Genomic DNA, 26,131 nt, shown 5'->3' on the forward strand with positions numbered 1-26,131 from the left:
ACTTACTTACTATTTTGATATAAACAATAGTAATCTAGATGAACATGAAAACAATGAGCAAACAAAGTATAACACAGAAACCATAGCTAGGTATAAAGCTAGTTAGCAAGCTAGCTAGCTAGCCAGACAGCTTGATAAATGTAATCAAATTAAGACTGTTATTGTATTCATACATTATGATTCCCTTATTTCAGACATTAACAATAACCTTGATGAAGCTGACCACTGCGCTGTTTTGGTTTTGTTTTTTTGTTTTTTTTGTTTTTTATGCTGTGAATGTCACCGATTGTTTCGCAAACTTCACGACCTCAGCTCATTCCCTTCCGATATTTACACCGCTAATGTCGTCAAATAAAACAGGCCTTTGATTTTACAGTTCTTCCCATGTTATTTGGAAGAATTTCCAAATGTGTGACAGCAGGGTGAACACGCTGCCACAGCCAATTAGTGTCATTTGGGTTTTTTTGAATAAATGAGAGCAGATGAAGGTTATTAACTCATCTGTTGTCTGAAACACTGTGATATTCAAAGTGACGTGTCATATTTATCCATGCTGTACTCTGGAGGAAAAGGTTCTCAAGCTTTTGCGTCAAAACAGCCTAATCTATTTGTTTTGTTTTATTTGTATTCGGTGCATTCAGAATTTCCTGTATAGCACATTTGACATTATTGTTCTTAGTCTCTTCATTTATTGTACATGAACTGAACTATCCGCTAAAAATCAATGTATGGACCGTTTCACCCCCTTTTGCACTGTGTATGTCGAATAATTGTGCCACCTCAGAAATGGATGTTTCCTTTTGGTTGGTTGCTCAGATAAAAGTGGATTTGAAGAACCTGCTCCTGATTATTACTGTAACTGGGGGAAAAAAAGGGATTTCCACACTGTCCCCAACTGCCAACCAAGGACCTGTTTTCCCCTGATAGGAAGAAAAATGTCTTGTAAACTCTTTTCTATGTGTCACTGCACTAGAATGCAAACGTGGTCAAAAAAATAAAAAAAAATAAAATAAAAAAATAAAGCGTAATCACGCCGTGCCAGACAGACGCTGGGAACACGGGAACAGTCCCTCGACTGATACCGCTCTCGAAGACAAGTGAAATATATTGCTGGTTTATGTCCAAGCCCTTGAAACAATTGGAGGCTGTGGTGTTATGTAGTGGTGAGGGGAGAAAAATAATGGGAACGATATTTTTGTGGCAATAATATATATATATATATATATTATATATATTTATACATCTATATTAGCTTGGAATTTCAAAATATTTTTGGAGTAAACACACTTGGGTGACAATTATTTCAAAGGGACTTACCACGGAACTTTTTTTTTTTTGGGCAATTTTCTGCTTCACGTATTGCATATACAGCCATATGCTAATTAATAAATCACATAGCAGTAGAGGGGGCGGTGTTATCAGTGTCCGTTTGCATGAAGCAGGACCACCCCCTCAAAACAGGAGGATTTATTAGTAATAAATCGGTTTATTAGTAATACAATGTCCAGCCTCCCCTAAAAAGGTTTAAAATTGCCACAAGATGGCGCCAAAGCAATACTTTTATATTAGACAGGGCTTTGGCCCAATCACAAAAACAGAAAATTTGTTTATCAGCAAATAATGGTTGCAGAAAAAAAAAGAAGAATGAATGGTGTATAAATGTTGTATCATAGTGACAGTGTGACCCAAGAATTGACTTTTTTTCCCAACGGGGGAAATATTTTGAAATGGAATGATAACTTGGAGTTGAAATTATTTCTAAGGGCCAAACACAGAAAAGCCAAAGAGTTCACGAATAGCTGCTGCTCGATATACTGAAAAGGCCAAAGCGACATCGGTTGACCAGAATATGAACGCAAAAAGGGCAAAATAAAACTCAGCCGGCTTACTTGAAGAGCTCCTGTCGTGAAATGGCCCTGTTGGTAAGCGGGTCGATGGCGTACACCATCAGGTCCGACTTGCTGTAGTCCTCCAGCTCGAAGCCGTCACCGTGGCGACGCGGCCCGATGGCCTCCACAATCACCTTGGCGCCGGGGATTTGGTCCTGGATGTGACGCTCCAGGATACTGAAATTGCCACAATGCAATAAAACGCAACGAGGCCATTATAAATACATCGGACTCCCGTTAGCTTCGGAAACAATTAACCATTTTCTGGCACGGATCGTCCAGCCAATCTGGCAATCACCGCGCTGCAATTTGGGCGCTGGAAGAGAGGAAGCCAACGCTGATAAACGGCGCGTCAACTAATGTCGTTCTCCCCTCCAACATGTGCATGTGTAGGTCTAAACATGTGTGACCATGTGAGAAATCTTGAAAATCAACTATTAACACCAATTTGCCTTTCAAATAGCCTCATTAGGGCAAAACAGCGAGTCTCTGGAGGTGCCAAAGGATGTTTCGCCGAATTACTATCATTAATTAATTTGGACGGGGACAGAAGAGACTGTATTATACACTCAAATGGGTCATCGACCAAGGCCTCCGCTCGGCTGATTGATATTTATTTAAGAGCCCAGGAAGAGTTTTAGCTTGGCGAGTCGGCGTTATTACGAATCATTTTCCCAGTGACATATTTATATGCGGAATTAGGTGCCACCTTAAAACCAATAAAGCTCATATCCTTGCGGGTAGAGCTGTTGGAGAGGGCGCAATTTGTTTTTTTTTTTCCGCGAAGGAGGTGGGGGAGCTATCTATTCAAACAAGGAAAACAATTAACGGGAAGTCACACTGGAGGGCAAGCAAATGTTCCGGAAAATAAAATACTGATTGGAAAGGGGCGAATGTGGCGTACATGATGCATCTGGCGAAATGTATTTGCCGTCCCTTTTCGCGCCCTTATTGCGCACTAACTTACCTTCTCGTAAAATCAGGACTGAAATGAAGTAAACGCAATAATTTGAAGTCTTATTAACATCATTAGTTTTATTATAATTTGGTGTTATTACTAGAGGCACTGTTAACTCTTTCATTGCCAGCCATTTTCACAGAAGCAACCCCTTTTGCTCCTGTCTGTTTTACTGGATTTTGACTGACTTTGCAAGGTCCACAGAATATTCTGTTCTATTGGTATAAAAACGTATCCGTTTCCATTTTGCAGCAATTAGAATATTGCTAAGTTTCATTATCATTCACAAACCTGTTGAAAAAAACTGGCAAAAAGAGCTTGTTGCAAATGGCCCTGGCTGATTTCTTATACTCTTCTGCCACCTGCTGGCCATTTTTTGCAATAACTACCATTGCTTTAAACGACCTCTTCATGTCAGAAGCTCTATCTTTATGCTTTAGGCAATAAAAAAAAAGAGAGAACCCCCCCCCCAAAAAAAACAACAAAAAAAACAAAACAAAACGTATAAATGTGTTTTTGGGAGTGAAGAACAAAGTATTGAAAAACGTACTTATACGTCTTTGGGTTTGAAAGAGTTAATTTACTCTGAAATTGTTTTGCTTTTCTCAGAACAACCTGATGTTAGCTATATGCACCTGAAATTAGCGCGTTAGCAAACATATATCTCAACTTTCTACAATGATTTCTGTATATCACTGGAACAAACAGTGGTACGGTCGTAACGAGCGTTCAGCAATATTCCGTAACAAAATACAAGCGATCCGTCACAGTTGGCAGCTCTTAGCATCCTTACCTTATGAGTTGGTCCTTATTCTCTTCAACCAAAGTGGGCGGGACGGTCGACACAATCACTTGCATGTCCAATGCGTTGACCACAGACACCTGTGAGCACACAGTGGAGGAGAAAAAACCCGCAAAATATCAGATGAAGTTCAGATCATCATGCAACCTCAAACTGTCGACCAGCCCGGGATGTTCGCTGCCTCTCAACCAAAGTTAACTTGGATCGTCTGCAACTCTAATGAGCACAAGAACTACAGAAAATGGATGGATGGATAAATCATGGTATTAAAACCATGTGGTACCTCTTTCGTATCACAATTAACTCATTGACTGCCATTGACGGAAAAAGACGTCAAATAATGCATTTTTGCTCGGCTGGCAGTGAATGTGTTAAACACAATGTGCCAATATATTTTGTGATTATATTGCAGCCTCCTTTTTTCATTTTCTTTTTTCAAGGCAAATGTTGCTTAAAAATCCATCAATTTTGGTTACATCTCATCTTAAGTCATTGACTGCCATTGACGGAAAAAGACGTAAAATAATGCAATTTTTGCTGGGCTGGCAGTGAATGTGTTAACTGCAACAGCCTCTGGTACTGTTAAAAAAAAATCGTATATATTGCTCTAGTAAAATTAGGAGAATACCCTTGATAACTAACTAGCAGCGCTGTAAAGCAATCATCGCTCTCTCGCTCAATTTCCAAGCAGCAATCCCGCACGTTCCTTCCCGCCGTCTGCCTTGTTAGGGGCTCGTTAGCTCGATGCGTTGCGCCAGAATAAAAAAGTATATCTGGGAAGGAGAAGCCCCGAACTGGGGCAGAGAAGAGCTTGTGTGAAATTATTGAGGAATACTGCACATGTATAAAAGAAACAGACACATATGTCCACAGCACAGAATGTCCCGAATGACCTTAACGTGAAACGCCATGTCCCTTTGTACGACCTTTCCCACTATACAGACAATCTGAAATTAGTCCAACCTACACAGCCGCACAATGTTGAGATAAAAGAACACCAAGGCAACGTATTCTCCGAATGTCACGGATTTACAGCTAAGCAAGTTCAAACAGGGAACAATAGTGTCGGCGGAACATCCACTGGCACGTTGCAGTTTATCGAAAATACCAAAGGAGCTAGCGAAAATGAGGATAAGCGTCAGTATTGCCATGAGGTGCCTTTGAGTTGTCCCCATTTCACCTAAGAAAAAAAGATGCTAAGATTTTGAATTTCTGAAATAGATATTTCTCTATGACACAGTAGATATGTTAAGATTGGCAACATTCAACAACACACATAGAATGCGCTGCATCCGGTAATAGCGCGAAATATTGCACCACAACTGCACCCGCAGTCTGCGCTCAGTTACCCAACTATTCACTGAGGATATTGCTCTGATCATATAATGGCGCAAACACGCCCACAAAACTGACAGCTTGGAGCAAATTTGCACCGGATTTACCACACATGGCAACGGATTTGCGCCAACAACATGGTTGTTATTGAGAAAGATGACATTATCAGAAAGTGAGGTTGGACCAAGAGTACGCGTTTATAGCGCCACTAAGCTGTACAGAGAGGACGACAACGATGTCATTCATTCATAAAGTACACATTATTGGTGCGATCGTTTTTAAAAAATATATTTTCAGAGGTTGCCGTGGGTTTACAGTATGCATCTGGCACGTAAAAAATGATCGTAAAATGCCTCCCTGCTATTACCGATCAGCCCGGGTTACGTTATGTGTCCTAAACCAACATAGAAATCTCTCTCTTTCTCTATGTGTGTTTGTGATCAAACGTGCATGTTGTGCCACAAATGGCATGCACTGCTGTCATGATCCCGGGATCGAGGTTGCGGCAGGTTAATATATGCTTTCCAAAAACGTTATTTGCGTCACGCAAACTCCGTGTGGCTATTTGCGCTGGCGTTAGTGAATTATACGCTGTATATCAATGAGTCTCATTTGCATTGGGGTGGGCATATTTTGCGTCAAATGTATGCAAATTGTCTCCGGTTCGAGTCCAGGCTCGGACCTTCCTGGGGGGAGTTTGCATGTTCTCCCTGTGCCCGCGTGGGTCTTCTCCGGGTACTCCGGTCTCCTCCCACATTCCAAAGACATGCATGGCAGGTTAATTGGGTGCTCCGAATTGTCCCGAGGTGTGCGTGTGCGTGTGAGTGTGGATGGTTGTTTGTCTCTGTGTGCCCTGTGATTGGTTGGCAACCAGTCCAGGGTGTCCCCCGCCTACTGCCCAGAGCCAGCTGAGATAGGCGCCAGCAGCCCCCGCGACCCTTGTGAGGAATAAGCGGTCAAGAAAATGGATGGATGGATGTATGCAAATTACCTAATTTACATACGCGCAAATAACACCGGCGCACCGTTTGTGTAATAACAACCATTTCTGCAACCGTTCTTTGCAGTTGAGAGACTGCATCAAAGCCTTCTGTATACTCTAGCATTAAAAAAAAAAAAAAAAAAAAAAAAAAAATTATAAATACGTCTTTGGGACACTTAAAACAAAAAAAACGTATTTACACGTTATTGGGAGCAAATGAGGTAAATACACATGTTTCATCTTCCCTTTACTTGACGACAATTTTAAACTCGACCACCATTGTTTTCACATCAAGTATCGATGATAAAAGTGACTCACCACCACGTCAGCGTTGCTGCTCAGACCCTCGCCATAGTCGTCGGTGGCGATCACCTCAAAGCTGAAGTAAGAGCGGCGCATGTTCCGAAACATGATGGCCGACTTGACGACGCCGGTGTACGCCTCGATGACGAAGCTGTCCTGACCTTCCGCCGTTGGGGGGATGATGAGACGGTAAGCCATGGCGCTGAAGTTCCCAGTGTCCTGATCAGTAGCCTAAAAATATAAACAAGAAAGAAAAAAAACAACAAAAACCTAGAACGCAAATAAATTTCTTTGAAATATCCATGATGGTGATTTATCCGGAAGTTGGCTACCTGAAGAACTCAACAAATCAGACTAGACTATAGCTATTCATATTTGAAATAGAGTTTTCATGTAAGTTACTCTTGCTATTGAAATTTTCATATAATTTCAGTTGTAATAGAATTCTTCAATTATTTATTTAGTTTTTTCTGAATTTGAATTTTGATTTTTGTTTTTAATTTGAGAATTAAAATGAAAATTTTAATGTAATTAACTAATTTTGAATGCAATGTAAAAAAAATCTGTAGTTTTACTGTTTTAATTAATATTTGAAAAAATATGAAAATTATCATTTTCAGTGGAATTATTATCATTGAAAGGTTATTGAATTTCAATTTTAATTTTCATTGCAATAGATTTTTTTAAATCTAATTTTTTAATTACAATTTAAATTCATTTATTCATTCATTCATTTGTACAACCAAAAATAAATGTTTTAATTTACCTAAATGTACTTAAATTTAATCTTACAATTTCAATTACTTAATTTTCCTGCTAATTTTATTTTCATTGCGATTGTAATAGAATTTTCCTTTATGATGACCTTTTTTTTTAAACTCATTCACTGCCAGCCCAGTTAAAAATTTATCTTTGACGTGTATAGTCGTCAATGGCACTGAATGAGTTAAAATCAAAATGCAGTCTAAATAATTTTTTTTTAATAAAAAAATTCTTGTAATTGATTTAATGTACTTTATATTCCAATTTAACAATGAAAATTATGTAATTTTGAAACTGAATTTACATGCTCGCTTACACAAGGATTTATTTGATTTTAAATGTAATAATGTAAGTTTAAAAGTAATTGCAACATTGCAAGCTAAATTGCAATTTAAATACATTGCAGCGATTGGCTGGCAACCAGTTCAGGCTGTCATAAAGATATGCCTTCCGCAAATGCTCATCTTCATGGCCACTAACTTTTTTTTTTTTTTCCCCACTCCACATTCCATTGCCTGTACTCAAAGTTTTATAATGAGGTAAAAAGTTCAACCCCTGGAAACCATTAATTCTGTCAAAAATTGATTGGAATTGGGAAGGAGCCTCCCGGAACGGATTGCCTTCGATTTGCGAGGGCTCACTAATTCAATGAGCGGAAGAGTTGTGGGGGCAGCAGCTCCGATTATTAATTCCTCTATTTCGCACGGAGATGTCTTAATGGAGGAAGGAAATGCTGCATAAAAACAGGAATAATTAACAAACGGAACTTCAAGCTGTTTAAAACAAAAAAAAAACGAACATAGCCTTCAAGTGATTGGGGGGAGATAATTGCTTTTTTTTCCCCATGCAGGTGTTGAGACGATATATTAAGTGGCTGACGGAAGACGGGTCGCAGCCGCAGGCGTTTGTGTTATCTCCATCTCGTGTACTTCCACCTGGCTGCTGCGGATTGTTCCATTGGGACTTCTTGTAATAGATTACTCGGAAGCCTACGTTTCCCCTTTATGATTAAATTCTCCTCATGCGTTATTTCCGCCGGTCACTTAAGTATGAGAGTGTTTAAAAGAAAAGAAAAAAGAATAAGACAGGATTAAAACCATCATTCCAAAGAAGCTTACAATTCCTTGCCAGCCTACACTCCATTAAGCGAGTCCATCTACTAAATGTGATGGAAAGTGAAACTGGAGAAAAAGCTCCGAGGCGCAAATTCCGAGTCGCGACTGAGCTCAAACACAGGCATCAATTCTCGCCCGTGTCGCAAGTGACACTGATAAATAGCGGCAATCTCGTCTTTTTTCCCTCCCGTGCTATTGATGGAAGAGGGGGAAGGCGCGAGGGGACCTCAGCGGAAGGCCGCAGACATGCCAGATTATAACAACTGGGGAAAGCATGCCGATCGGCGCCATGGCGGGAGAAGAAGCACTTGGCAAATTGGACTCATGACTTCCAAGATGAAGGGATAAATACCACATGATCATAGAAACAAATATCTGTCTCAGCCTCAAACTGATTGACATGATTAAACAATGTAAAGATAAACAAATACCTCAGTAAGCCACAGTAATTTGTTGTTCCTTGCGGAGGATAAAGAACGTATTCCTGCTAGTATTATTCATTATCTGTCGACATGTGCTGCTTCTCTTTGTTCAAATATCAGTTCAGTTGCCTAAAAGGTTATAGCACCAATGCTGTTCGTTAGCTTGTCTCTGGTATTTTGCATTGTTTGGTATGTGTTTTAAATACTCACTAAATAAATCTTTATTTTAACTCTTTATCGTTCAAGTTAGGAATCTAGTTTTTGTGAGGTCGGTCTTGGAACTTTTCTGACAGGTCTAGTGTGTCCGACTGGAACACACAACTATCGAACACACACGATAGACTGTATGCACTAGGAGTGTGACGATATATCGATATCACGATAAATCGTCGTGCTTTGTCGCCCGATAGATTATCGATACGTCTACGCAAGTATCGCGATATTTGTGGTTAATCTACAGCCACTATAATGGCTCCATTGTTCATGAATTATTGAGCATTATATTATTTGGCGGGCCAGTAGGGGGAGTGCCTCATATTTTTTTATTTGTATTATTATTTATTTATTATTTATTGATATTTATTTATTTTATTATGTTTTATTTTTATTTATTATGCATTTATTTATATTATTATTATTATTAGTTCATATATATATATATTATGAATTTATATTATATTTATATTTATTTATATTATTTCATTATATTATGAATTATTATTTTGTTATTTGTTTTCATTTGTAATATTATTTATTGATATTTATTTATTTTTATTTATTATGCATTTATTTATATTATTATTATTATTATTATTATTTTTCCTGTTTAGTTTTATCATATATCATAGATTATCGTGGATTTATTACCTGAGCAATATATCAATAATTGCGGTATCGTCATATCGTGAGATAATCGTTATCATGAGCCTTGTATCGCATATCGTATCGTATCAGGAGGTAGCCACAGTTTCCCACCCCTAGTATGCACTATTGCATAAAACCTGTTTTGTGTGCCAAAGCGAACTCGTTTGATGGCCAGGCAGGATGTCAGGCCACGACATTGAGGGGAATGAAAGTGAGGCGGATTTTGTTACAGGTGATGACGTGTGGGTGGACAGAAAACTGCCGCAGAGGGGGATAACGGAGAGGAAAGCGGACATTTTCCTCACCACTATCTTGAGCACGGAACTGAAGATCTTGGTGTCCTCCGTCACGCCGCCTATGTAGAGCTTCCTGGTGAAGACGGGATGGTGGTCGTTCTCATCGCTCACCTCCAGGAACACCTTGGCCGTGTTGGCTGTTACAAGACAAATAGCAGTGTACATTAACTCATTTGCTCCCAATAACGTATAATTACGTTTTTTTATGTTCTAAGTGTCCCAAAGACGTATTCATACGTTTTTTTTTTTTTTAATGTTTGAGCATACAGAAGGCTTTGATCCAGCCTCTCAACTGCAACGGGATTGTTTCTGTGAAAATGGCTGGGAGTGAATGAGTTAAATCAAAGGTCACATGCAGCGTAACAGCTAAATGCCGCTTCGCCATGTTTACGTTGATATATTTCATTTGCATGACACAATTTAAAGAAATGATTTTTCTAAGAGAAGTCACCGGTTGATTTGCGCACTGTTTCAAGAGTCACTGGGTCCACTTTGAACACTCGCTTGGGTTAAAGCCAGAAAAGTTTTCATTTTGAATGATATTGGACAGACACAGACAAAGCAAGCTTTGAAATCACTTCAATGATCCTTTTCACTCCACCAGAATTTCATCTTTTTAGGGATGATTTTTCCACATCAAAGGAAGCGCACCAGTTTTAATGCGATTGAATCGATCCATTCATTCTCCGTGTAAAAAGTTTTGGAGCCGAGATTCACACCCAGAACCTCATGTGTGGTTGATGTTCTAACCCAGGGGTGTCCAAACTTTTTCATTTGAGGGCCACATACAGAAAATCAGAAGGACGCAAGGGCCACATAATGTTATGAAGAGAAATTGTGTTTAGTCCTAAAAATTGTACAAATAATTTATTTGTGCTTTTGCATAGAAAAATGCGACAGTATATAAACCGATTTTTTTGTAATATGGCAGTAGGGTTATTATAGTTTTGGAATTTTTCATTTTAGTTTTTTTGTTTTGAGGTTTTTTTTTTAAATTTAGTTAGTTTTAATTATTTTTCAGGGTGGTTCTGGTAGTTTTTTAAATTCGTTTTAGACATTAATAAATGCTTAGTTTTAGTTTAGTTAGTTTCAGTATTAGTTTTATTTTATTTTATTGTATTTTATTTATTTTATTTTATTTTTTCATGTGTGTTACTCAATATTTAAAAAACACCATGGGTACGACGTCATTATTCCAGTTTATATTAAAATAAATCTAATAAAAGTCACTTTTAAAATCATCCCCAAAGGCTCATGCATTAAATTAATGACCTAAGACTAAAACGAAGGACATTTTTGCTATAATTATAGTTTTATTTTAGTTAGTTTTGTAAACCTAAAATGTAGTTTCAGTTAGTTTTCTTTTTTTTTTAAAGCATCTTCGTTTTTTGTTTTATTTCGTTAACAAAATTGAATTTTAGTTTTTCCATTAGTTTTAGTTAACTAAATTAACCTTTAATAGCTGTTGTGTTTTTCGATACCCTCCTTTTTACTTTGACCATCTCCAAACATTTTTGTTTTGTTTATTTTATTTGAACTGAGTCAAATGACATTTTTAGCATATGTCGCGGGCCACTAAAAAATGGACGGCGGGCCGCAAATGGCCCCCGGGCCGTAGTTTGGACACCCCTGTTCTAACCACTAGGCTACATTCAACTTGACAGAATATCATTTCCAAGTTTAGTTTTATGGTAATAACTCCATACGGTATGTACAATTTATGAACAGTTCCAAACTTTTGATTCTTCCACCGATTTGCAGAAGTCTTGTGACATCATGACACGACACCATCAGTTTCTCGCTCTCTCGCTGATGGGCCCCATCGAGAGCTGCCGGCCGGCCGTCACCGGCGGCTGAATAAACACGTCCAAAAAGATAAATCAGAACCACTGTTGATCGAACGTTATATCATTTGAACTGAAAATGGTCGTGTCGCTCTCATTTCGACACGGTCGTCAGCCGGACCGCAATTTTAAATGAAAACTTGAAATCATTTCCTGCGTCGCACGGTAGCCATCTCATTACTGAGAACATTGTATGTGGGTTGGTTTAGAAACTTTTGATTAGGAAAAAAAAAAATAATGTTTTCCTTTGCATGTGAACTTATTTGACAATTATTTTAATCCAAATTTTCTTATGAAAGAGTATTCTGGCCATATTGAAAAGACTGCCCTATGAAAATACTGTAATGGGGGAGAAGCTGGAATTTTTTTTTTTTTTTTTTTTTTTTTTTTTTTTAAGTCTCAATAATATGAGAAAAGTGTGGTGTGATGATGTAAAAGAATTAATTTTACACAAAACAAGTCAGAATTTTATGCCCTTACGTCTGAAAATGATGTAGAAAAGATACATACATTTAGGAGAGAAAAGTAATAATTTTAAATTAAAAAAAATCTCAATATTATTATGAATTAGTTGCAATTTTACGAGGAAAAAAAAGCAGTCACAGTACATCGGATACGTTGTAATTTTTACGATAAAAAAGTCAGAAAGAATAATTCAGGGGAAGCAAAGTCAAAACAAGAATAAAGTTAATAAATAATAAATAATAAATATAGCAACATATAATAATAGTAATAAAGTATAAAGTTCAATGGGAGAAAAAAAAAGTCCTAATTTAGCATGAATGTTATGAAAATAAAGCCTCAACCTTACTCGGAAAAAGTTGAGAATTTTTGATGATAAAAATGTAATAACAGGAAAAAAAAGTCACAATTTTAAAATGTAAATTCACAAGCATATGAGAAAAGTCATAATATCACATGACAAAACTCTTTAAATTACAACAAATACATTATAATTCATGAGAAAAAAAAATTGTGACCTTACATGGGGAAAAAAAAAAATATATGAATTTTACAGTTGAAACATTACAGGGTGCAAAAGAAAAATAAAGTTGTGATTCGAGGTAAAATGTGTCATTTTAAAAGCATAAAGTCGAGACGTTTTGAGGAAAAAAATCATTTTTATAAGAATAAGGTGATATTATGTGGGGAAAAAAAAAGATATAATCTTAAAATCATAAAATCGGAATAATCCATGAGGGGAAAATTTTTACAAGAATAAAGTTGAGGGAAAAAAAATCAAAATGACCATAAACATATGCCAGTGTTAAAATAATAGTTGATGATGTTGTCAAGTTAAACACAAGTTTCACAAATGCTAAATGAATTATATCAAGACATGGCACTTTTCTAAATTGTTTTGGTCCACGTGGCAATTTCGACATCCACTCATTAAAAAGAACATGTGATTGCAAATCCAGTTGTAATTTCAGCTGATATTTCCTGAATCGTTTCAAAAGATTGGCGGCCGCCCGCAGCAAGGAGCGAGGCTCTCTCATCTTAGTCGGAGATTGCTTCTAACGACACGAGCGCCGGGAGCTCGTTTGGTTTCATCCGACGGCGTTGGGAGTCAATAATGAGGCCGACTTGCCTTGATCAATGACGATATTACGCGGCGAGAAACGCGGAGTGGCGCCCGGGTCTCCTATTGCCCCCAATAAGCGCACGAGGAAATCAACAATTGAAATTCGCCGAGCAAACAGTGGGGGGACGTTGAGTCTCAGTGAACTCATCAAAACGATGATGAAATATTAGCCGAGGCGAGTGGGCGTGGAACTCCAATCAATCTTGGGGGAAGTTTGCGCCAACTAAAACTTTCTGCTGGCCATCATTAAAAAATGCAAATGATGGAAAGAATTATGCGAAGGTCAGTCCAAATCAAGCAATACAAACAGGGTGATAGTTAAGAATTTAATTTGCCCCCGTGACCGAGCTTGTTAGTTCATTTACTTGTACGGTGGTGCCTCGAGATGTCTTAAATCATTTTTCCTCATTGAAATAAATGGAAATGTCATTACAGTAACTCCCCCTCTATTGTGGGTGTTACATTCCAATATCCCTTAGGCATGTTTTATAGCATTTATGGTACTTATTTTTTTTCTCAAAAGTCTTTATCTTTAACATTTTAAAATATTTAATACATTGATAGGGAGAGAGAGAAAAAATATTGTACAGTGTACCTGTTATCTGTGTTTACACTAGGGATGTTCGATACCGATACCAACTGCCGATACCAGTAGTACATTTTGACAAATAAAAATAAAAAATCACTAAAAGATATTTTTAAACAAATATATTTCCTTTAATTTTGACCAAAAAAAAAAAAAACAGCACAGTCACTCTTTAATAGTCTTCACGCTCAAAATAAAACACAAAAATGCTCTTTTAGTTTAAGATTCACAATTTTGAAGTATTTCCAAACCGGTGAAGTTTTGGTGAAAAACTGCTGCAAGCTAGCGCCAGTTACAGGCAAGGAGGACTCAATTAACGTCTTCCCCCTCTGCCATCGTCTGCGTCACGAGTACTCGAGTACTTGAAAAAAGGTTGGTTTCGGCCCGATACCGATACCTGGTATCGGTACTCGCCCATCCCTAGTTTACACTAAACAAATAGTTTTTTTTCCAAACTAAGAAACTTATCTCAAAATATACATAAAACATGAACCAACAGCAGATGCTTTCTGTAGGTGAAAAAAACAGGATGAGAGAGGATTGATGCATTCAAATCTCCTTGTCATGTCCGCTCTTGAAGTACTTCCTGTTTTCACTCTTATTTTTTTTTGTAATACGGTGTATTTACTAGGGATGTCCCGATCACACTTTTTTGGACTGAGTCCGAGTCACTTCATTTTGATTGGCCGATTTCGAGTCCCGATCAGATACCTCGGCATTATATTAAGGATATTTATTTGTTATTTTTTTTTAAGCAAAACTACTCCATCACCTTTTATAAGGTGAGTAGAGCAGTGATTAAACTAAGTAAAACATTTAAAACCATTTTTTTGGCACATGTATGAGTTACTCAAAGGGCTATTATTATATTAGTATATTAATTTTTCACGAGGGCTTTATTTTTGAGAACCTACTGTAGCCGTTCTAAAGCATGCTACTTAACACAAATTGATAGGCTATGTACATATTTGCATGTTGGGTGTGCGACTTTAAGGGGTGTGGCCTAGTGAATGACGTCAGAAGCTGGAGTCTAATTGGCTGCTTAGTCTGGCTGTGAGTTTATGTCCTACTGCAGCACCTTTCTCATTTTGTATCTTTCAATAATCAGAATCAGATTTGTTGGCCAGGTATGTAAAAACACTTCAGAGTCGCAACTCATCTGAGAGAAACAAAAAAATAGCAATGACCAATAGCGGGAAGTCTGGCAGTTCGCTAATTAGTGTCCCAAGTTTCTTAGATGGAAAAATGGAAACTTGAGTGAGGAAGGACGTTAAACGGAGGATTAAACGTGTGTTGTGAATCGTGGCTCTCTGACCACCTGCGAAGTCCAACCATATTTTCACTTCACTTAAGTATCTGACTTGTAACTCAAATTATGGCTCGAATACGTTATTTTTAAATCACCAAATGACGGCTCTCATAAATCAAGGCATTATAATTTACCAAAATGTTTACAATAGCAAAAATCTCTTCACCTTTCCAGTCTGGGTTAGGGAAAAGAACAGCGTCATATCCCATTTGTCGTCTTCTGGCATGCAAAAGTGTAAAGTCGTGTTGCATTGGAGCGCAGGGAGCGCCAGAGGATTTGGACGCACACCGACTGCACATCAGACAACAGCCACAAAAGCTGTGAGACAGAGAGCAAGGACCCTCGGGGGGATGAATGCGCACGAGGTCCGCTCACTTTCTTTCTAGCTCTCGCTTCTTTCGAAACATCGACTCTTTCCAACGCCAAGATTTACCCCGGAAATGGTTGCACTATCCAGCAACACGAAATTTACTGCACACGAGAAGGCCCATGAGAAGCTCTCCTAAACAACAATAAAAAAAAAAAGTCCTTTTTTTTTTTTTCCTTTCAAGAAAAAAACAAAACAACAACAACAACAAAAAACTCAAATTCAGCACGTGCTAATCATAAAAACCCCAAGAATGTCCGGACAGGATGTAAAAAAGCGGACATTATACGAGCACAACAGGCTACTTGCAAAAAGCACAGTGTGAAGAATATGAACCGCACCAAATGAAAAAAAAATAAAATCCGCTTTTGGTCCAGACCAAAACAAGCGGACTAAAGCACTTTTCTGGTCTGAATACAGTTTTCATCAGTTTCAAGTTTCATCATTCTTCACAAACCTGTTGACGACACTGGGGAAAAGTGTTTTTTGCAACCATGGCCCTGGTTGATCTCTTATACTCTGCTGCTACCTGCTGGCCATTTTTTTGTAATAACTACCATTACTTTAAGCGACCTCTTCAGGTCAGAGGCTGCATCAAAGCTTTTTGTGTGCTCTAGCATTAAAAATAAATAAATAACTAACTAACTAAATAAATAAATAAATAAATAAATATGTTTTGGGGCAATATTTAAAATGGAATGTTTTTTTTGTTTTTTTTATATGTTTTTGGGAGCAAATAAGTTAAAAGTCTTCACACTGATGACTTACCGTGAGCGACAGCTGCAAGCCAAGACATTAAGTCCAGAAACTGTTTGAAATTGTTGACTGCATTTCCCAACCACTATTCAACTCTGAGTTATAATTGAACTTGTGTATATCAAAGAGAAAGCTGTTGCGTTTTAGTTAGCACTAGTATTCAATGTTAAGTGTTTTTCAAAAAAAACGACTCCTCCCAACTGAATATAGTCGAAGTACACCTAACGTGCTAAGATGCCTCTTGAAAGTCTACTTTCATTTGGATTAAGCCAGTTATTTCAGTTCTCTCACTCTGTATATTGACAGACAGGAAGAGTGCTTCCTTTGAGTGATCTTACTGAAAGGACGTACGGAGAAAAAAAAAATGCTCATTTCAACTCAGTCATTCAACAAGATGAAAGACATGTTTGCCGCCGTCTGATCATTATTGTATTAATGCGGGTGTTTGATGGCGCTTTGCCAAAAGAGGACGAAATGTCAGCGAACATATCTCGATTGCGAACGCCTTTGACTCCGCCAGATAAGAGACGAGTGCGCGGATCTGCCGAGCTGTTGATCTGCGGATCGCGCGTCTGTAATTCCCGTGATTAGCATTTGAGAGCTGCGCCGAGGCAGAGCAACGTACAGTAGGTCATCGATTATTCATCGGGACACGTTTGTTCAGAAAACTTTGTTCGTTATTAGCTTTCATCGGCCAACTGTAAACCGGTTTGTGGAATCCGGTTGAAACGCTTCAAGGTTTTCGGCGTTCTTCAGACGATCTGATGACGGCAAAAGTCGACTTTGACAATTTGCGGAAATGAAATAAACAACCCCACGAGGAGTCAAAATCCATGATTTAAATATCAAGCCGAGCTTGGAAATTAGCCAATATGTATGCATAGAGGGTGAACAAAGGCAGCGGACTGACAAGTGATCATCAAAGCTGGTTTTCAAGAAGCAGCTGCCAGAGTGGACTGGAAAAAGCTGTCAAATATGTCATTTGTCCGCCTAAACTGGTTAGTTTGAAGCCAACTGGAAACGGAACAGGTGATCACGGAGGACAGCGGACGTGTCGGGGAGGACGTAGTATGCATTTGTGCAAACTGGAACACGGTTTCATCAAATTTGACAAGATGTCGCAGAAAAGATTGCGTTTGTGTGATTGTGAGTATTCACTTAGAAAATCTGGTTTCTGGGATAGGCTCCAGCACCCCCTCAACCCTTGTGAGGAATAAGCAGTTCAAGAAAATGGGTGGTTGGATGGATGGATGGATGGATGGATGGATGGATGGATGGATGGATGGATGGATGGATGGATGGACAGACAGACGGACAGACGGGTGGATGGATGGATGGATGGATGGATGGATGGATGGACGGATGGACGGACGGACGGACGGAACGGACGGACAGACAGGTGGATGGATGGATGGATGGATGGATGGATGGATGGATGGATGGACGGACGGACGGACAGACAGACGGACAGACGGGTGGATGGATGGATGGACGGATGGACGGACGGACGGACGGACGGACGGACGGACGGACGGACGGACGGACGGACAGACGGATGGATGGATGGATGGATGGATGGATGGATGGATGGATGGATGGATGGATGGATGGGTGGTTGGATGGATGGGTGGTTGGTTGGATGGGTGGATTGTTGGATGGATGGATGGATGGATGGATGGATGGATGGATGGATGGATGGATGGATGGGTGGTTGGATGGATGGATGGATGGATGGATGGATGGATGGATGGATGGATGGATGGACGGACAGACGGACGGACGGGCGGATGGTTGGATGGATGGATGGATGGGTGGTTGGATGGATGTATGGATGGATGGACGGACGGACGGACGGACGGACGGGCGGGCGGGCGGGCGGGCGGTCAGGCGGATGGATGGATGGATGGATGGATGGATGGGTGGTTGGATGGATGTATGGATGGATGGACGGACGGACGGACGGACGGATGGGCGGGCGGGTGGATGGATGGGTGGTTGGATGGATGTATGGATGGATGGATGGATGGACGGACGGGCGGGCGGATGGATGGTTGGATGGATGGATGGATGGGTGGTTGGATGGATGTATGGACGGACAGACGGACGGACGGACGGGCGGGCGGGTGGATGGATGGTTGGATGGATGGATGGATGGATGGATGGATGGATGGGTGGTTGAATGGATGTATGGATGGATGGACGGACGGACGGATGGGCGGGCGGGTGGATGGATGGGTGGTTGGATGGATGTATGGATGGATGGATGGATGGACGGACGGGCGGGCGGATGGATGGTTGGATGGATGGATGGATGGGTGGTTGGATGGATGTATGGACGGACGGACGGACGGACGGGCGGGCGGGTGGATGGATGGTTGGATGGATGGATGGATGGATGGATGGATGGTCACTATGTTCTTATGAAGTACAGTGAACAAAAAACTTTGTAATTTCCTTGAAATCACTACATTTTTTTCCAATTAGATAAACCTGTGGCCAGTAAATTAAACTCCTCCCCTCAGTTCAACATAGGTGCTTGGTACCAAGATGCCACCAGAGGGCACTAAAACCATTTTCGCATGATACATATGGCTTTAGCCTGAGCATAAAAACAGTGACTAGGCGAGATTTTCAGCAAATAACGGATGATAGATTCCTTCCAAAATAAAAAGCATTGGCAAATAGGCTAATTTGCAAATCCTAAACAATAAATATGTGAGGCTGCAAGAATATAAATGACCATAGAACAACAAAGGCATCCTAATTACAGTTATACTGTACCTTATAGTGTAACATCATCGACAATTAGCAGTTTGACCAAATCATGCCCAAAGATAAACACGTTCAAACAATTGTTGGTTTTCGAACGTAGCACACCTCCGTCGATCTCATTTTAGCCAGCATTAAATGATTCCCACATTTTGGGACACTTGATTTGAAATGACAACTGTGTTTTGAGAAGAACAATGTGAGAAAAGAATACGTCAACCTGAAGTTACGGTTAAGTACGTAAACTTACTGTTTTCTTTTGGGTTTTTTTTTCGCTTCCTGTTTTTGTTCAATTGCTTTTGGCTGTTTGTTTTTTTGTGTGTGTGTGTGAACAAATAATTTAGCTCTTCTGTGACTGATGTGACTGCTACGTTAGCTTCCCGCGCAAGTCGCCGAGGGGGCTAACTGTTGCTTGTCACTCGTGATCAAAAGATACCGCTTTGTGTCTTATGTGACATGTATGAGGTTGCGTGAGCGATTTATTACACTTGAAGAGTTAAGAGTGTTCTGTTTCCAACTTATTTATTTTAGACTGCTTAAACTTCTGCATATACAGTCCAACCTCGGTTTTCGAACGCTTCTGTTCTCAACCAAATCGGTTTTCAACCAGAAAAATTTGAGAATTTTATGTCTCAGAACTCGTCCAAAAAAATCGGCTCTCGACCTCACTGAAAAAAGCCGAGCGTACCTGAACGCGACTCACTCGGGAGCCGAGCTAACTCGAATGCTTCCTCCGTAGCACATTCGTGTTCAAAGTTCGTTTGGAGCAGACCTGTTCATTGTTATTTACGAAAATCTTTTTTGTAGTTTTGCATCGTGTATTAGCCCCTAAACATTGGTCCAAAGAAAGCAAGTGCAAGTGGTAAAGCTGGTGAAGAAAAGAGGAAAGTAGTGCGCAGAACTATTGAATTTAAAAAAGAAATGTTTGCATTTTTTTTTTTTTATCATTTTAGATAGGATATTTAAATAAAACAGTGTCTATTTCTACCCTTTTCTATTTATGGTAAACAGTATACAGTTTAGTTTATGGTGTAAAATAGTAAAAAAAAAAAAAAACTTGGAAATTTTGGAAGTTTTTTTAGACTTGGAACGGATTAAAATTATTTACATTAATTCTAATGGGAAAAATAGTTTCGGATTTCGAACAAATCGGTTTTAGAACAGCCTTTTGGAACGGATTATGTTCGAAAACTGAGGTTTGACTGTACCTGTATGATGATTACCATATTTTCCGCACTATAAGGTGCACCTAAAAGCCTTCAATTTTTTCAAAAGCTGACCATGCGCCTTATAATCCAGTGCGCCATATATATGGATCAATATTTTGCCGCAACAGGTCTTGCTGTCAAGACGCTATCGGTGACCCTGCACGATCGGTGACGCGCATGCGCAGAAGATCCCGCCATCTTGGATCGCTAGCTAATACTAATACTTTACCTCCGGGAAAATAATAAAACAGCTGTTTATTCATTTTGGGAGTGAATGGAGTTGTCAGAAAGCTGGTTTGTAATCTATTAATAAAGTTTGACTTACCTATCTGACTGTTTTGTTGACGTTCCCTTTAGCGCAGCACCATCTAATGGATGCATAACATAACCACAGCCTCTACTGTAGCGCTTAATATATGAAAAAAGTTGTAAAATATGTCATACATTGAAGGTGCGCCTTATAATGCGGAAAATACGGTACATTAAAAAAAAAAAAAAAGGTACACAGAAATCCTATGAAAGACGATTTCAGCCCCGGCACATTCGCCGACGGCGGTTTCTTACTTTTGGAAGGCACGCGCAAGTTGGACATGACAACCAGCAGCGAGTCGGCCTGCACCCTCAGGACGTAGCTGGTCACATTTTCATAGTCCAGCGGCTTGGCGGTGGAGATGACGCCCGTTCTGTTGTTCACACGGAAATGACCTGCGAGCAACACAAGAGCGCGGCGGGGTGAGGCCAACTGAAACGGACAAAACAAAACCTGGCAAAAAAAAAAACAACAACAGAAGTTCCGCATTCTATCCTAAGGTTACCTGAACTTTAGTCTTTGCAATGTTAACTTTTGAACAAATACTTGATGTGTATTGGCTTACTTGCAAAGGAAAAACAAACACGGGCTAAACTAAGGAATTAGCAATGACATGTTTAATATTAGGGGTGTGAATTGCCTCGTACCTGACGATTCGATTCGTATCACGATTCATAGGTCACGATTCGATTCGATACCAATTAATCCCGATACGAATTTATAAGTCTATAGTTGTGATTTTTTTTTATTTAAATTTAGATAAAATACTAATCAGTAAACTTGTACAGTGTAAGATTTGTATGAAAATGTATTATTTATTTATCTGAAACTTCAGTCTTACACAGGTTGTAATCTGTTTCATGTTTGAACAGCATTAAAATAAAATAATAAGGCTTAGTGTTCCATTAATATAACATTTTTCCATGCTTAAGGTGTGAACCCTAAGACGTTTTGGTAAATATTTTTCCATCAAAAATGGATATTTAAAAATCGATTCGCCCGCCTATTGAATCGATTCGAGAATTGCGCGATGTAATATCGCGATGTATTGCCGAATCGATTTTTTTTAACACCCCTATTTAATATGTTCATGTAAAACCTGAGAAGGAAAAATAGGAACAGTTCAAAATTCTCAGCATTATACTGGATTTTCAATATTTTTTTTTTATTTTTTTTATTTTATTTTTTTACATTCATGCATACGAATAAAAGGCCACTCTCGATTCATTTTGCCTACTCACACTCAAGTGAAACTCTTTCCCGTTCCTCCAAAGAAACCCAACCGAAGTCACACCTGCCGGGTTGTCTGCTCTCTCAGGGACTAATTACGCTTCGCCGATTTTGCCAACGAGTGTGACAAGCAAGCAGTCGGCTTTGCAAATATGTCACCGCTGTTTTTTTTTTGTTTTTGTTTTTTTTTCCCACACGCCAGGACATACAAAGGACAAACAAGACTGCGTCTGCAACTCGCTGGCGCGTTTCGTGCTGAGAGCAAGTCCGGGCCATCTGCTGCTCGGCGCCGGTGGCGACTCTGCATTGTGAATGCACTTTTATATATAATACAGAGTCAACTGAATTTGGAATGAATGTGGAATGTGTCAATGTATTCTACTTTGTCATTCAAACAGACGAGTGGGCTTGAGTGGCACTTTTTAAGAAGAAAATCTCAGCCTCATTTTTTTGGGTGAAAACGTTTTTTAAGCGTTAATTGGAACGTTACGTGAAACGTGAAAATGTTAATTGCTGACATCTAGTTTAAAATGAAGGGAGCCTAATTACCAGCACTGACATTTTCGGCTGTTTAGGGCACCAAACGATGCCAAGGAAACATCATGAAAAAAAATTCTGCCTAGCAACAGGTGGAACAAAAATTATGCAAAATTTAGTGATGATTATTGACTAATTTTTACGAGACACAGCCACCTCCACAAAGTGTAATTTTGCCCAAAAATTCTGTGCTAGATTCGCTGTTAAAAAAAAAAGTTTGAATTAAAAAAAATTAAGTTGAGCAGTTCAACTATTATAATTTATATTTTACATTTTTTTCCCAATTTAAAATACAATTTTTGGCCCCCCCAATTTTTTTTTTTTTTTTGCTGTTAATAGTAATAAACAGGACTGTCTCATAAAATTAGAATATTGTGATATTTTTAGATTTATTTTCTGTAATGCAATTAAAAAAAACAAAACTGTCATACATTCCGGATTCATTATAAATCAACTGAAATATTGCAAGCCTTGTATTATTTTAATATTGCTGATTATGGCTTACAGCTTAAACAAAACTCAAATATTCTATCTCAAAATATTAGAATATCATGAAAAAGTATACTAGTAGGCTATTCGACTAATCGCTTGAATCGTCTTATTAACTCAAAACGCCTGCAAGTGTTTCCAAGTGAATCCAGAATGTATGACTTTTTTTTCCTTTTTTTTTTTTTAATTGCATTACAGAAAATAAAGGAGTTTATCACAATATTCAAATTTTCTGAGGCAGTCCTGTAGCTTACATTTTATAACTGGCAACCCATTAAAAACGGAGTCAAGTCCTGTTTGTAGTTCTGCTGACATGATATCAGGCAGAACTTGCATTTCAGGTCTCCCCGGTGTTCATTGAAACACAAATCAATAGACTGCTTCCTAACATATATTTCTTTCAACATTTTCCACGGCAACTACCCGCTTTGTGGCCACACTGGCACCGAGGTATTTGAAATCAAATGTTTACGCGTCTTGTCACGAAGCACAATATAGCAAAAGACAGCGTCAATGGAAATATACCTAAATCATTCCCCGCCACGATGGAGTAGTAGATGGTCTGGTTGATGGCGGCAGCTAGAATGGTCCCCACCGGCGCACCCACCGGCGCCAGCTCGCTAACGGGCGGGAACCTGCGAAGACGCGTGAATGCCGAGATGAATTACGTGAAGACTTTCGGGATCGATGATGCTCCGGAACTCCAGCAAACATCAGCAGGAAAATTAAAAAAAAAATTAAAAAAAATGATGCAGTGCAATGCACTTCAGCCTTGATTCAGGGAGGAGACGTTTCAAAAAGCATCAGTGATTACGCTTGGCACAAACATGACTTAAGGAATTCAAACTTTCTTAGATTTATTTCCAGTAAACAGGATGCAGTATGTATTAAAAAGATTCGCCAAAATATTTTTGTGGGTTTTTTTTCCATCATTTTTTTTTTTTATTTCCATTTTCTACATTTCTACATGTGAACAGTATTATTGCTCTATTTAAACTAGGGATGGGCGAGTACCGATACCAGGTATCGGTATCGGGCCGATACCAGCCTTTTTTCAAGTACTCGAGTACTCGTGATCTAACTGGCGCTAGCTTGCAGCAGTTTTAACCAAAACTTCACCGGTTTGGAAATACTTCAAAATTCTGAATCTTAAACTTAAAGAGCATTTTTGTGTTTTATTTTGAGCGTTAAGATTATTGAAGAGTGACTGTGCTGTTTTTTTTTGGTTTTTTTTTTGTCAAAATTAAAAGAAATGTATTTGTTTAAAAATATCTTTTAGTGATTTTTTTTATTTGTCAAAATGTACTACTTGTATCGGCAGTTGGTATCGGTGAGTACTGCGGGTCTGAGTATCGGTATCGGTATGAAAAAAAGTGGTATCGAACATCCCTAATTTAAACCAATAATTTAACATTTCTAAATAATCATTTATAATTATAATAATCCTAATTCTATAATTGTGTTTTACTATGAAGTTATGACATACATTAATAATAATTAGTTAGCTTTGAGGCTAGCTTGTGCTAGCATCCACCAATATTATGGACAGACTATGACACCAAGATATTATATTAACTCATTCGCTCCCAGCCATTTTCACAGAAGCAGTCCCGTTCGCTCCCGACTGTTTTACTGGATTTTGACTGATGTTGCAAGGCCCACAGAATATTGTGTTCTATTGCTATAAAAGCATGGAACCTATCAAAAGAAAGATTAAAGTCTCTTCTTTCATCAGGAAAAAAAAGTATGTTTCTATCTGTTTCCGTTTTGCAGCAAATAACATTAGAAGAGAGCTAAGTTACATCAGTTTTTATAAATCTGTTCAAAAATGTAAGTAATTGAGCTTTTTTTCCACATGGTTGATTTCCTTTGCTCTGCTGCCACCTGCTGGCCATTTGTGTAATAACTACCATTTCTGCAACCGTTCTTTGCAGTTGAGAGGCTGCATCAAAGCCTTCTGTATGCTCTAGCATAAAAAAAAACAAAAAAACGTATAAATACGTCTTTGGGATCAAATGAGTTAAACAATTCTATTTTCCATCATTGGGTGTGACAGTACTGTCAGATTTATAGATAATTTTTTTTTCTCCCAAACTTAAATCAAGAATATGTTTTTGCAATGCAAACCGGGGGGAAGCTTTTTTCCATATGTTGTTGATGATGAAGCAGGCAGGACGACGCCCACTAAAGGGAGTTCTGTGCGCATTCTGGGCTGAACGCGTGCCATCAGTGTTGATTAACACTGAAGCCAATTTTAGATTTGCCTCACAGTGAAGACGATCACTTGGGAGTTTAGTGCTGATAAATGTTGAAAAAGGTGTAATTAGCGTTATTCATGCCGCTGTGCAAGGAGCTCTAGCCGGGGGATATTTTTTCCATACGTTCTTCCAAACCTTCCTCCTCCTAAACATCCCACCTGACCGGCCTTTTATCGCTGCATCTGCTCCATGCTAATGTTTTTCCTTCCTGGCTGCAACTCCTTGGAGAGAACAAGCAGCCTCCATAGTCGAAAGCAAAGTGCTTTTGTTGCAATACCTGAACAATAATTTATGTTTTCCCCAAAGTGAATCATGTGCTGGAAAAGAATAAAAAACATGTTCATTTATGTATACGGGTAAGAAGAGAGCTCTGCATGAACTTGAAATGATTTTTTTTTTTTTTAAGTTTTCATGAAATTTAACTAGGGGTGATCGGTATCAGTGTGGATTTCCTTAATTTTTGGAAATCGGTGATTGACTGATCCCTTAAAATAAAATTGATGGGACTTGTGAAAAATTCAGCCACTGAATTGACTAATAGGCTTTCCATTTTTTATTTGACAGGTCTACTTCATGAAGAGTTAAAAAAACAATTTGCATTATTTCACAGGTTGCCACATATAATTGTAGCTGTTATTAGCATATTTATTTTTGGGGGAAAAAAAAAATCCCTGCCTTTGGTAAACCAGCCAAGACACATCGTAACACAGATTAGTCCAGTTAGCCGGTATTAGCTTAGTGTCCTTGTTGCATCTTTTATGAAATATAAGTTTAATTCTGTATAAATACAACAACATACGTATTTCCACGTATACAAATAGCTTTTAGTATCATTTTTATTTTAGAATAAATTCCCTACCATTGGTGGACCAGCCAGGACACCAACACATTACTGTAGTTCAGTTAGCCACTAGCAGATGTTAGCTTAGCTTCCTTATCACATCTTATATGGAATATAAGTTTACTTCTGTCAAACAACAACGACAGCAAGATACACATTTCCACATTTCCGCTCAGTCATCCATCCTAGTATAAACGTGGGGGTGCTTTAATGATCAGACAATGTTTGAAGACATAGCAGCATCTCTATGAATGCTACGTTTTATTGTTAGTTGGCCACTCTTCACACCTATCATGACAAGTTAGCGTTAGCAT

The 26,131-nt window shown here is 38.8% G+C and overlaps 1 protein-coding gene across 1 annotated transcript in view; it reads right to left on the reverse strand.

Annotated features, from left to right (window-relative positions):
• LOC144001029 (protocadherin-15-like) overlaps positions 1 to 26,131 on the reverse strand; it is a 255,906-nt gene that overhangs the window by 18,618 nt on the left and 211,157 nt on the right. Inside the window, exons 26-31 of the mRNA XM_077494957.1 lie at positions 23,244 to 23,353; positions 20,717 to 20,857; positions 9,738 to 9,865; positions 6,285 to 6,500; positions 3,641 to 3,729; positions 1,890 to 2,066 (exon numbers count right to left, since the gene is read on the reverse strand). Of these exons, the coding sequence (XP_077351083.1) occupies positions 1,890 to 2,066; positions 3,641 to 3,729; positions 6,285 to 6,500; positions 9,738 to 9,865; positions 20,717 to 20,857; positions 23,244 to 23,353 (861 nt within the window). The remainder of the gene's footprint in view (positions 1 to 1,889; positions 2,067 to 3,640; positions 3,730 to 6,284; positions 6,501 to 9,737; positions 9,866 to 20,716; positions 20,858 to 23,243; positions 23,354 to 26,131) is intronic.

Source organism: Festucalex cinctus, chromosome 14 (assembly GCF_051991245.1).
Source record: "Festucalex cinctus isolate MCC-2025b chromosome 14, RoL_Fcin_1.0, whole genome shotgun sequence".
NCBI lineage: Eukaryota > Metazoa > Chordata > Actinopteri > Syngnathiformes > Syngnathidae > Festucalex > Festucalex cinctus.